The sequence below is a fragment of the Mugil cephalus genome, chromosome 18 (genome assembly GCF_022458985.1).
Source record: "Mugil cephalus isolate CIBA_MC_2020 chromosome 18, CIBA_Mcephalus_1.1, whole genome shotgun sequence".
Lineage (NCBI taxonomy): Eukaryota > Metazoa > Chordata > Actinopteri > Mugiliformes > Mugilidae > Mugil > Mugil cephalus.
In genome coordinates, this window is record NC_061787.1 from 11,614,601 (window position 1) to 11,628,002 (window position 13,402).

At 39.9% G+C, this 13,402-nt stretch overlaps 1 protein-coding gene across 2 annotated transcripts in view; it reads right to left on the reverse strand.

Annotated features, from left to right (window-relative positions):
• myo3a (myosin IIIA) overlaps positions 1-13,402 on the reverse strand; it is a 51,262-nt gene that overhangs the window by 26,080 nt on the left and 11,780 nt on the right. For both annotated transcript variants that reach the window (XM_047612077.1, XM_047612078.1), the window contains exons 4-8: positions 13,272-13,376; positions 12,978-13,077; positions 6,833-6,909; positions 3,571-3,716; positions 127-192 (exon numbers count right to left, since the gene is read on the reverse strand). In XM_047612077.1, the coding sequence (XP_047468033.1) occupies positions 127-192; positions 3,571-3,716; positions 6,833-6,909; positions 12,978-13,077; positions 13,272-13,376 (494 nt within the window). The remainder of the gene's footprint in view (positions 1-126; positions 193-3,570; positions 3,717-6,832; positions 6,910-12,977; positions 13,078-13,271; positions 13,377-13,402) is intronic.

Sequence of the window (13,402 nt, forward strand, 5' to 3'; positions counted from 1 at the left end):
AAGAGGAGGAAGGATAAAGGCGAGCGCAGTGAATATCTCAAATTCACATTCAAAGCATCTGGTTATAGTGTAAATATGTATTATTCACAGAGGAGCGCCGAGCGCGCTGGTAGCCGCCGCACTCACTTGCAGATGAAGTCATTAAAGTCATCTGACCAGAGCTCGGGCTGGTGGAGAGTAGGCGGAGGGTTTCTGTCGGAGGAAGAAATGGAAAAGATTAATGGAAAGATAAGATGAGATGGGATTTACGCAGCCGGGACGGAGAACAAAAGGCCGGGGCTCAGAGTGGAACGACGGAGGGAAATCTTAACACTGGAACAGTTCTTCATTGAAAAGAGGCTTTTTTCAGTGGTGGCATGAGGCTCCACCTGTGCAGCTAGGTGCTATTGATACAGCTGATTTTACAACATTGGATCTCATATATACAGGGAGAGATCTTTATTTAAAGCTTACAATTCAAAATCCCACACAGACAGATGCACATGAAGGCCTCACACAGTCGTGGAACAACAGAGATAATTTGCTCTAATTCCTCGTTCTTGCTTTGAGGACCTTTTTACAAGCAGGTTGCTGGCACATGGTACAGAAGTCAATGCTGGCCGCTAATGTATCTGAGCCTTTCACACGTCGACTGTGGCAGCTATAAATTGGTCTAATGAGAGGACATACATCTCTTGTTTATCACGCGACACAGCCGATACAGACAGCGAATTCATCAGACACTTATTTGTTCAGTTAACGCTTTGACGATTAAAGAGTTTTTCTTATCTGGGAGACGAACAGGTCTCTTCTGGAAGAGTCTCGCTGCTTAAACTGTACCACTATGCAGAGCTTTTAGCCCCCCCGCGTAGCATGAAAACGAATTTTAATTACTCCCCTGTTCACAGAAATGATCCTGCTATAAATTCAGTTTGTACAGCAAGGGAGGCTAATTCAAATCTTCTCTTGCACACATAATAAAATTGTGAACTAAGGGAGGGGGGGAGCTTAACTCCTAACATGCGAGCATAATTAGACTTTTAATCTTTTACCTGCTCCAGAGTCCTGATGCTCTGAGCAGGGATTTGAGTTCTAGATATGTACTATCATTGCCATCCTTTCCTGTATGTCTCTGTTTTTAAATATGAGAAAATCTGACCTGTGCATGAGTATACTAATTTAGACTCTTTCACTTTTAATCTTTTTTGGGTTTAGTTTCACATGTTGGATGTGTTGAAGAAGATTATTGGTCTTTTTATCTATGGTAGTTTCCACATGGACCTTTTATTCCTCTGTAGAGTCAATGCTGGTTTTGATTAGGCTTTAAACATTATGTCACATACAACTTTTATTATAGGAAAGGCTAAAGTAGTTTTGGCTAAATAGGTGTCAACTCTGTACCTGTTGTCATGAGTTTACCTGCAAAAAAACATGAGTTTCTTATTTCTCTGACTTTTTAATTTAATTTTTATTAGTGATAATAATAATAATAATAATAATAATAATAATAATGATAATAATAATAATAATAATAATAATAATGTGTATTAACAATTATTGGACTATTCCCAATGGCGTCGTCCTTTTATTATTTTATTTTATTGAATATTTGACCGATTCTAGACTCTGACTGGGTCATTTCATCATCCCAAACAGTGATCAAACCCAGCCTAACAAACTAAATGACTCACCTCAACAACCTTTACATTCAAATTCAGACAGATTGGCACAAAATAGCAGCTTACTCCAATAGCTAACTACTAACACTTTGGTAACTACTGCACCTTTGCTGCAGACCAAATCCCAGACAATGGCACAAAATCGAGTTGATCTAGCAAATTAAATGATAACTACTGAAAAACTACTTTTTCTTGCTTGAATAACTCTCTAATAAGTCTCTTTTTGTTTGTTATTTTCCTGTCCAAATTAAAATGTGAAAACCGCACCATATGATGCAAAATAATGTTATTTTTCTGAATTGACAGCATAGACATTGTTCATGTGTTTACTCTCAGCTGCTGATGCTTGGAGTTAGTTTTGCCTCTAAACTTTAGGCCTGGACACTATCTGCTTTTAATTCCTAAAACTAATGTGTATAATTTAGTTTGGTGACACATCCTGTTTTTGTGTGTGTTTGAATTTTTTGCTCTTCTTTGTTTTTGAGTTGGCGTTGTGTATTTATGACCACAAAGTATAGAAATTGAAGATGAGCTGGAGCTATACTATTTAATCTGTCAAGCAGTATTTGCTGTATGTAAACAACATGATGTTGTATTGTGCTGGTATATACTCTCTTGACATTGCATGATATAAATATATGTTAAAAAACCCACTGAGAACACATTTATAGTGGACAAAAATGTACTCAAGCGTTGTATGTAACACGTTTCTTTGCAGGGAGCGGTGGAACCGATGCCCGTAGTGCAGCTTTTTCCAAGACTGCTACACGAATGAACCCAGAGAAGTGAGGAGTGTGAACAGGGGCCCTGAAGCTCTGGCTGCAGCAGTCACATAGATTCTGAGAAGGCGGTGTGATGTCTCCGGTGGTGCACGACCCCTGGAGCAAACACACAGGAGAGCCACGGCGGAGCTGTGTGCGAGCGTTTCTGGGCAGTGACGGACAAAGTGCTGCCGTTAAAGATGACAGTGACGGTAAGTGCAGCTCTCACGTTGGCATCAGGAGACGACAAACAATTAGTTTTCACCTTCAGCCCACAATACAAACACTTGACAAAAGGGTGGCTGTGCTCTCAGTCGTCCCCCCCCCCCAACACAGGTCGAATGGGATCAGTGCCAGGAGGGGAGGGGTTTATGGATAAGCGCCTGCAAGCAGAAAAAAAGCCATTTGAGATGAAAAGACTGTACTTTGTGCGGTGGCAGCCCGAATCCAAATGGAGAAGCAAATCACTGTGTGGGGGAGAAAGAAGACGGCTTTTCTGGATTGCGGCGCGAGAGCACTATGCATTAACCTGTCTTTACGTTCGACTCCCTCAGCCACGTAATGAAAACGTGGCCACCGCTGTGCCATGTTCTGCATCAGTGCAGTGAATAAATATTTTCTTGTTTTACCTCCGCGCTCAGTGAGCTTTTTGCAGATCCCGCTTGAAAAAACTATATAATATCTAAAGAAACATTAATATTTATTATCATTTTGTTTATAAGATTAATGGTCAAAAATGTTAAAGGTTTCAAAAATACATTTAATATTTCAGTTTATGACCACATTGCAAGTAAAGCTGTAGCCTTACCTGGTGAAGGATGCACACTTGTTATGCCAGAATGTGCTTTTTGCATGTATAGATTAATGTTTTCATTCGTCTGCATTCGTATTGCACCCATACCTCATTTCTCAGTTAAATTGCTGTAATTGAAAAATCACCATATTTAAGGGATCTTCCTAGATTTCTGACTTAAATATATGTATGCACAGTTAAAATGGTTTAGCTTTTATGCTTTATGTGCAGCCGTTAAGATCAGTATGTTTGTTGTGAAGGCAGAATAAATAAATGCACCCTAAACAGCAGAAAAGTGCAAATTAAAGCATAAATCAAAGGTTTAGGGGTTAAAGTCATACGAGGGTGGCAGGCTTACCTGGGTATTTTGAAAAGTGCTCTCATTGGGTGGAGGTCAGAGAGGGGTGGGTCTCCATCTCCCAGCTCTATGGCAGTGATGCCCAGGGACCAGACGTCACAACGGGCGTCGTATGTTGAGTCCAGCTGTTGCTCACACGCTATTACCTGCAAACAGACAATTCAGACTGGTTGTTGGCTCAGAAGAAGCTTTGAAACCACATCACTCCCATTATTGCATCACTACACTGGTCCAAGCTCATTTTTAGGATACACTTCTTCTACGGTCACGCCCCTTCATATATCTCTGTGCCTCTCACCCACAACACCACCTCCAATCCTCAGATCGTGGAAATACCTTAAGACCCATCTTTACTCCTTGGCTTTCAGTTTTTATTTTCTCAACTGGTCACCTTAGATTTTCATTTGTTGACACAGTGACGTTGACCTGTAATTTACATGTGAAGCACTTTGGCGCAAATGCTCTTTGCTGTATAAATGAAATAAACTTAAGCTTATGTGTGAGGACTAAAGTTATGAAATAAAACCTCATTACTTAACAGGAACTCAGTATTGATGTAATGTGAGATGATGACTATGCACTAAACAAATGTGTAGCAGAATAAAATGTCATTATAAAGTTGTACGATGTGAAAGAAACCTAATTGTAGGTTGGTAACACAACTGAACTAAAACTACAACCTCATCATCATTTGCTGTTAGCAATATAGCAAACAGGAACACACACACACACACATATAGCTTATCATCGTTGTCCCGAGGGCAACATGGTACCCAATCAACAACATGAGTCATCTGAGTGGGAGGGATGTGTATACACACACACACACAAACACACATAATATACACTCAAACTCACGTTTATCATTACTGTAAAATGTCTGAAATTCAATATAATTTGTTTCCTCAACAGGCGCCAACTTCGCACACAAACGAGACAAGCACCTCGTCGGTGAGTCATCCTGGACACGTACATGCACTTCTGTCATCAAACACCTCAAGACTTTCACTGTTCTATTTCAGAAACATACATGTTAACTTTAAAATATTAAAAAGATTCCTAAAAGAAGGACGAGTGTGTGATAACACAATGTACAGTACGACACACAAACGTGTCAAACACACAAAACAGAGCAGATCTGACGCAACTTACCCCACAACTTTAAGTTACACATCCACCTCTTCTTTAGAGACTCAACACTGTGTCTTATACTAAATATCAATGTTTATGAAAAAAAAAAGCTCAAAAAAGTAAGAGAATGGTACATAAACCTTTTTCGTCAAAGACTTCACAAAGCGTGGCCGAGAGTCCGTCTAAGCTACGCTCTTTGTTAGTTCGTTGCTGGCTAACATCTTATACAAATGAGATTAAAATCCTTGAGTCAGACTTCACTGTCCATTCTAAAGCTGAATTTGCACTCTATGCAAACGTCATGTAAAATGTCCACTTTAATATGACAAGAAACTACATTATCATGACTGTGTCCAGACTGAGAGGAATCGAATAATAAACCAAAGTGTAGCAGTGGTACAGGTGAACCCATCCTTGTGTTGAGGTTAATTGTGTGAGTACGTTATTGTATCTATTTGCTGAGGTTTTCTCAAGTCGTTGTGGGTTCCGTCCTAATCAAATATAAATGAGAGGTGTCTGCCTGTGTTTAACACTTTGTTCTAATGTTCAGGTTAAATCTGAGCATGTAACTACAGAAGGTGTTGCTGAAACTTCTTCACAAGGAATCATTTCATTGAGCCGTGAAGGTGTCAGATAAAGTTAAGGTGAAAGTCTAACTCTAGGGTTTCTTATGCATTTTAAATCAACTTGAAGTAGCGATGTCACTGTCAAGTCACTGAGCGAGGCGACACAAGATGTAAGAACTTTACAGAACTTGTAATGCACATTTTGATTTTTTATCAAAGTAAAGTTCTGTATAGAGTTACTGCTGATGTAATCTCTATAAATGAAGGCAGCAGGATTCATCATCCCACACCAAAGATTGATGATGATAAAAAACAGTCATTTCCTACTGATGCAGCTTCATATCAAAAGCATCAGATTTTAAATAAATAAATAAATAAATAAATAAATAAATGTTTTTGTTCTGAAGAAGCCACATCAAATGTCAAAAGTTTCGTCAGCTGGCTTGGCACTTAGCAAGCTACCAAAAATACATCTACAAAACATGACAAAGGTCACTGCCGTCATTTTTGATGGGTTTTTAACTATTTCAGGCTGCGACAGAGCAGCTACAGTGAGCTGCTAGATGAAGAGCTGCAGACGACCAGCAGCACGCCTCTAACAAACCCTTGACTGCCCCCTGCTGTTCACAGGCTCATGCTGTGTGCAGCATAAAGAAGGATGGGAAAAGCCCAATAATTTTATATATGAAAACAACCATCATTTCCTGTTACCACCAGAGACTACAGATGCCACCGAAAGCAATCAAGACTGAATTCTTAGCCTATTCCCAGCTCTACTTTCCTACAGTATCAACAAATGCTTATGTGTAGAGCAATCTACACATAAGCAAAAAATGATGAGTTCATTGCAGGGTCTTTTCATGACAAGACAAAACATGAAAAGACCCTGCAATGAACTCATCATTTACAGCTAAAACGAACCAGACATACTGTTTTTTGAATTTTAAGCAAGTTCAGAAGATTAGGCAGTTTTTCAGACTTCACACTGCTGCCTCTGGAGGCACAAAAAGCTTTAGATAAACTTCACATGTCCAGCTGTACTTTCCAAGACCCCTGGACAAACTTTGATGTTTTATATCACTCGTAACCACCACAAGGACCTTACAAAACCTGCACAACTTCCTGAACTGGCAACACACCACTGGCAGTTGAGTGTGTCTATATTTTCAGCCGTGTAATTCTTCAAGCAACCGGTTTGTGTTTAGGTTTTTGGAAAGTCTGGCTTCCCAGTTGCATAGCTGAAGTAAGAAATCATGACTATAAGGTGGAGAAAAAAAAAAAAAAGTAAGGGACAAATTGAGACGACTATGCTCTGGTTATAAAATGGTCACTTTTTAATGTAACGACTTCTGTATAGAGGCTATATGTACTCCCAGCGCTCCGGGCCATGATTAGATAGTAGATGAATGATGGAGGCTGCCCATTCCATTTTTTCCACGCACATTGTATTTGACAGTATTATCTCTGTGATGATTATTAACTGTGGCCCACTGGGAGCTGCTCCAGGCTAATGTAGTGGAAAGGAAAGAGGCTGCAGGAGCATTTATAGGCTAGTTTTACTGTACCTCCGGAGCCATCCAGAAGGGAGTTCCCACAGAGGTGTTCCTCCTCAGACGGGTATTTGTCAGCTGGGCCGAAACACCTGCAGGGAGGAGAATACACATTTAAGTGTCTCGGCGCTCTCAGGGCGGAGACGTTTCACACTATCTCTGTAACTTCCCAGACGTGTCTTTACTCTCACAAAGATCAGACTGCCTGGTAAAAGTGATGATCTGTGAAAAAGGAAACAGTGAACAGTAAACAGTGGGATATCCGAGCTCTCTCTGATAGAGCTGTCACTATAGTGACGAGCAGAAAAAACAAAACGTATTGCACATGCACACGGGAACAACAGCCTCCAGATTTTTTTTTGTTTTGTTTTTGCCTCCAAATGATAGATCGCTTTGAATTACAAATTTTTATGTGACTACAAGTGATTTTGTCAGGCATTCCAAGGACAACATTTGAATACAGTTCAGATGTAAACAGGCTTTTTGCCGCTGGTGACGTTTCACCTTCTCTCAGAGGAAGACGTATTAGCTCATGCTGGAAAGGACCAAGTAATGTTACAGCAGTCACGTCAGGGACACATAAAGTCAGCGGAAAATGGGACTGCAGAGTGAAAGAGGAGGGCAAATGTTTGTGCAAATGCGCTGTGTAAACCGTGACAGGGAACATGCTGACCCACAATCGTGTCGTCAGTTGTCCAGTCCAGACAAATCAGGGTTACGCCACACAGAGTCGCATCCCAGGGCCGACTCGACCGAAGCGGTGGACACATCAAGCACAACAACCAGGACAAAAGCGAAGCCTCGAGACAAAAGCGGCCGCCGACAAACAAAAGGTAATCTACTGATGCACGACATGCTGCTGCAGAGCAGCCTTTGTTTTGTACTTCAGTGTTCACCAGAGGCACAGAAATTCTGCAAACTGTGAATCTGCAGAATGCGTTTCAGCAGTGACACGTGCTGAAGGAATAAAAAAAAAAAGAATAGGAAATGAATGTGAGAAAATGAAGTATAAAGCTTAATATCCATATGTTGAAAGAAATCATGCGTACAGGAACACAAACAAAGCAAAAGCATTAACACAACATGAATGCATTTCCCACCGCGTCAGCAGCTACACATTCTGAAAAAGACGTTCATTTAATTACTATCAGCACATAACACTTATGCGCGCTGCTCTGTTAGTGTTCGGGGGCTAAAGCTGGGGGTGGAAGAAAATGCAAGGATGAGCGGAGTGAAGGAAAACGTTTCTGTGGCAAACATCAAAAGGGATTATACTCATGTGCAGGAGGGGATATCTGCACAAGGCTGACACACACGGGCGGCAGTCACATGTTGTCATCAAACCATAAAACCGCTAAACAGTGACATCAACCCACACCGCTAAGAAAAACACAGATTTACATGGGAGCGTACGCACAAAAATAAACCCCACGTCCTCAAATATCAATAATCAACATTACAAATATTACAAATATATGTGTGTGTGATGTATGTGGGCTGGTGAAAAAACAGAAACACAAAGAGCCCCCTTTTCTAAAGCTCTCACAGCCCCTCTCTTTCCACTACATTAGCCCAGAGTGCAGCCTGGTGGGCCACACTTAATAATCATCACGGAGATAACGCTGTCAATTAGAATATTCATGAGAGACCCATGAACGAACAGCTCTCCCCGTTCGTTCGCTGCTCTTTTTTTGGGTCCATCCCCGTGCTATTTTGTTTCTCCGCTGCTGATGAGTCACTGCGGGGGTTTTATCTCTTCGGCTGCTTAGTGTAGCATGCGCCCCTCCACAGGAAAAAAAAACATTAATCCCGGCAGCGTGACGCAGTGCCTGCGTGCGCCGCTGAGGAGGCTGAACGGTTTTTATCACAGTTTTCGTCACTCTGCAAGTTTTCACACACGACACAGGCTTATTTTAAACCTTTTTTTTTTTTTTTTTGTTATGACGTCACATACAAATTCCAACTGTCAGCAAAGCTAAGACTTGAAAAAACCGGCAGCCATTTTTGTGGAGGAGATAGAAGCAGACTGAATCGTACTAAATTCTCTTTATCGGTAGAGTATAATGCAGGAGCCTTATCTTGAGTTTGCGGCCATCTTTGTGTCAGGAGAATGACCTGGCATTTACTTTGCGACGCGGGAAGGTGAGAAATTCAGATTTTAACATTTGAAGGCAAGTTTCCAAATGTGGACTGGTAATTCATGCGCTTCATGTCAGAATTTAACTAAAATAAGTCCACAGCTACAGCTACCAGCTACCATTACATTATTTTTGTTACATCACTGCATTTTGCGCTGAATGCTAACATCAAAATGCTAACATTCTCATTTCCAGGAGTGATTTTGAAGACATTTGCTGAAGTGACAAATAAGCTGAGTTGATGAGAAGTTTCCCTTCAGAGCTTACCCATGAACAGTGGTTTTGAAGCTCTATGTGGTGGCTTTGGTCATCGCCATCTTGGCATTAGCTGAGATAATAAGCTAACAGCTAGCAACCTGTGATAGCATCCATATATCACTAATGGCAAACATTGCCATAATTATTCAAAACTCTAAGCCTCGGTGCTTAAATTGGACATATAAAAATATTCTCATAATTGGAGGAATTAGCTGTAGAAGCTAACACTGTTGCCAGGCTGTAAACATGTTTATTCCCATTGTAAAGTTGGACACTTTAACAAGGCGGTCTGCGGGCGAGTCGTTTTGCTTTTCAACACTTGGCCAGACAAACTATTTGACTTGATCATAGCAATATATGAAACACAAAATAAAATAAGGACATTATTTATTATGGCATTATTTATGGCAACAAATCAAGTAAGCAATACAAAACTCTCAAAATGACCGATGTGAAAGTCAAGAGTTGGGATTAACAAACTGTCTGTGAAGGTTCTCAGTCACCCAGGTCATGGTGTATCCTAACATTTGAGGTTTTAATAGAAAACTCTGTAGGTATAACCCATCCAAAACTTGCTTGACTTGTTTCTGTAGCCTATGACTTTTTCCTGTCATTTATACCTGCAGAGTTTCCTATTTAAACCTCAAACTTCTCACCAGTCCCTTAGAACTGAAGAATCTACCTGGATGAGTGGGGAAAAGTCTTCACTAAAACTCAACAAGTCCAGTTGACTTTTTTTAAATATCTCTTCGATATTAATAAAAGGATAAATTCTCTGGGAACCATACATTTCTGTTCAAAATATCAATAAAGGAAGAAAGCATTGAATTTGTTCAAACAATGCATGTGGAATAATAAATTCTTTTTTTTGTTTGTTTTTTTATCTAAAAGTTGAGGGAAAGAAATTGTCTTGACATTTATGGGTGAAATCTGGTTATCAGAAGCCCTTGTCGTTTTAAATGGAAAGCTAATCATCCTGACAAAGACAAGGAACGACTATTGCCTGCAGAGTACGCTTATACACAGCTGATGTAACATTACATCACAACCAGTCAAATCAGTTGTTGAAATATTTCAGACCAAATTAGTGTTTTGACCAACAGACCAATATATATGCAATACAGGAAGCCAAGATGCTAGCATGTCTAAAATATCAATATCACAAGAATCAGATGCGTTCTTTATGTTCCCTGACTGCTCTACATGCATGCATTCAACAGCAAATAAAAATATGAGTCACTGATAACAGCAAATAGGTGTTCTGAGAAGATAAGTTCCCTCGGCAGTCTGCTGTGATCGATGGTGTCATTTGTTTACTGCAGTAATTCTTACACCACAAAATTAATGTGGTAATGATTTGTCGATAATACAATGTCACATTTTCAAATGCAGCTATTTTCCACCTGGATTTCAGGAGCTTAGCACTTGACAAGACGGTGAACTGAAACCTGCTCTCTGTAAGTGTTTTTTATTTTTTTTATTTAACGTCATATATTCTTTCCAAAGATAGTGGAGCCTTCCTATCTTGGATTTTCATTACATGTTTAGCCAGAGAAACAGCAGGCACTTGATAAGATGCTCCTAAATAAACAAGAGAAGATATACTGCAGAAAGAATGGCTGTTGTTAGGGATGCTTGGATTCTAATCTTTTCAAATAAATTGCCTCATATGGTCTGTGTAATATTTTTTTTTATGCCTTTAATTGAAACAATACTTTTTCCAGTTCTAGTACTTATTTAGTTTGGCACAAAATTGGAAACATCTAATGATACACACACTTCAACCCCATTTCAAAATGTTAAAGCTGCAGTACAAGTGTGTGGGTGAGTCCCTTTTCTCCACATCACTGACCAATCAGACCAATGTCCAGTGGGTCTCTGACCATTACTTACATAATGGATACGATTATTCAGATTTGGATGATGTGTTTGTGCACAATTATCCTTTATAGGATCAGAAGTTGTGTTCAGCACACTGCATTTCACTTGGAAGGAGAAGCTTTTCTTTTGTGTTTCATCAGGAATAATTTATGTGTTTTGCACAGTTGCCAACAGTCATTTCTTAGTGTGGTGTTTTGGTATTTACTACAAGACAATTCATTGCCATCTTTATCAAGAGAAACATACGTATAATTTCTATCAAGGACAATTTCAATCATGTCGGCATCCAGTGCTGTAAGTTGGAAGCTTATTTTCGTATGTATGGTCACATTCAAGGCATTAAAACCTGTAATTAGCTCATTTCAGTCTCACGTTGGAACTTGTTTGTAGTTTCTTGAAGACTTGTGACGTCTTCAGTTCTCTAAAAGTTTTAAGTAAACAGAGTTTTTTTGCAGACAAACTGTAGCATTTTAAATAACCTGAATACGTGCAGCAGCAAATAATTCAAAAGCAACCAAATGTAGTGGGAAATATAGATGGTACTATATCTCAGCTGAATTAACAGGGCATACTATGTACCTCTAGAAAGGATGTGGATGGAAGTTGACTAGAACCATTGGTTTAATTGAGGATTAGTAGTGAGGTTAGTAATACACGTTAGATGACAGTTTTCAGTGGTTATTAGATTTGTGTCTATCTAAATGAATTTACTTCTTGTACTGCTTTAATGAGTAATAATGTTAATGTGTGTTGACCAGTTTAATCAAGAAATGCACAAAAAGTACCAAAAAAGTACCAAAAATAAAAGACGGAATTGGTCGATTGCCAACGACTCCCAGAACAATATATATGATCGAGGGTGAGGAAGTATGACTTACTATTTCACAACAGATGAGAAACAATATACGCTTCTCTGCTCTTTTCTTGGCTGCTGTGGATAAGCAGATTTTGCATGCGCTTATTTATACAACCGCAAGAGGACGCAGCGTTACGTACCGCAGGCTTTTCAGATGCTTTAAAATTCAACCATTTCTGAGTTTTCTCTAGTATATATAATTAAAACATTACAATGGTGATCAAAAAATTCAAGAATACCAGAATCCAAATGCCTTATGTAATAGTTTTTATGAAAAAAAAATAAAAAATCTAATCTGTTTTTTATCCAAACCTGGTGCAACAAAGAGGTAGTGAGAATTTCCATAACAGCACTGTGAGGAGAAACGAGATGGAAATCACAGGCAAAAGATGGATATGCTCCTTATTAGCTACTTCACATTCAAATATTTTAAGTGATTCCATTAATGCACCCTCATCCACCTCCTTATAAAAAAAAAGTGATGTGCACTTTGTGCTTCATGTTTAGGGGAAGGCTTTTAAGAGAAGCCCACAATTAGCAGACTAAATGCAAAGCTACGTGCGAGCTGAGTGGGGATTTTACTTGTAATGAAAACAGGCAGCTGGTTTTTCAGTGCCTGAAGAAACCAGGCGTGAGTCACCTCCTGGAAATCTCTGAAGAATCACTTTGCACATCGTAAGTCCTTCAGTCCAGGAACTGTGGCGTGCGGCTCCGAGTGCCTCATTTGGTTAAGAAAACCCGAAAGCAAATGAGCAAAAACGGGGACAGGGTAGCTAGGCAATAGCTGGGGAAAAGTACCATCGCCTGCTAGCTCGTAGCGTTGTGTAAATGTATTCCAGCCTCTCAAGGAAGCTAATTAGCAGCACAATTTATTTGGCAGACAGCTGAAGGTAATGGATTTGACCCTCTTGTGTTAAATAGAGCCACAACATGATTTTCACTGATTAGAGAAGGATAATGCCAAAAAGACACGGCGTTCAAGAGTGTCTTCTTTTTTAAAAAAAAAAAAAAGGGACACATTACATACCAAAGTCCACAAGTTTGACTCCTCCCTGCGTTGTCAGAAGGATGTTATTGCCTTTGACGTCACGGTGGATGGTTTTGTTGATGTGCAGGTGTTGCAGGCCCTGAGGGAAAAAAATAAAAAAATAAATAAAAAAATGGGTTAACAGCTTTTTGTGACAAGCACCTGCCTGCAAAATTACCCCATTTAAGGTCTTTTCACCGGAGCAAATCATTCAGGAGGGGGTGGGGGGTTGGGTGGGGTGGGCCGCCCCACTGAACTCTACAGTATTGTCTCCCCTCGCGCATTGAGACGTACCATGAGGGCCTCGTGCAAGATGTAGGCAATAATGGCTTCATCCATCCTGTCCCCTCTCTTCAGCATGCCTTTGGCCAGATCTGTCACCGAGCCACCATTGCAGAGCTGCGACATAAAAAAAAATAAATAAA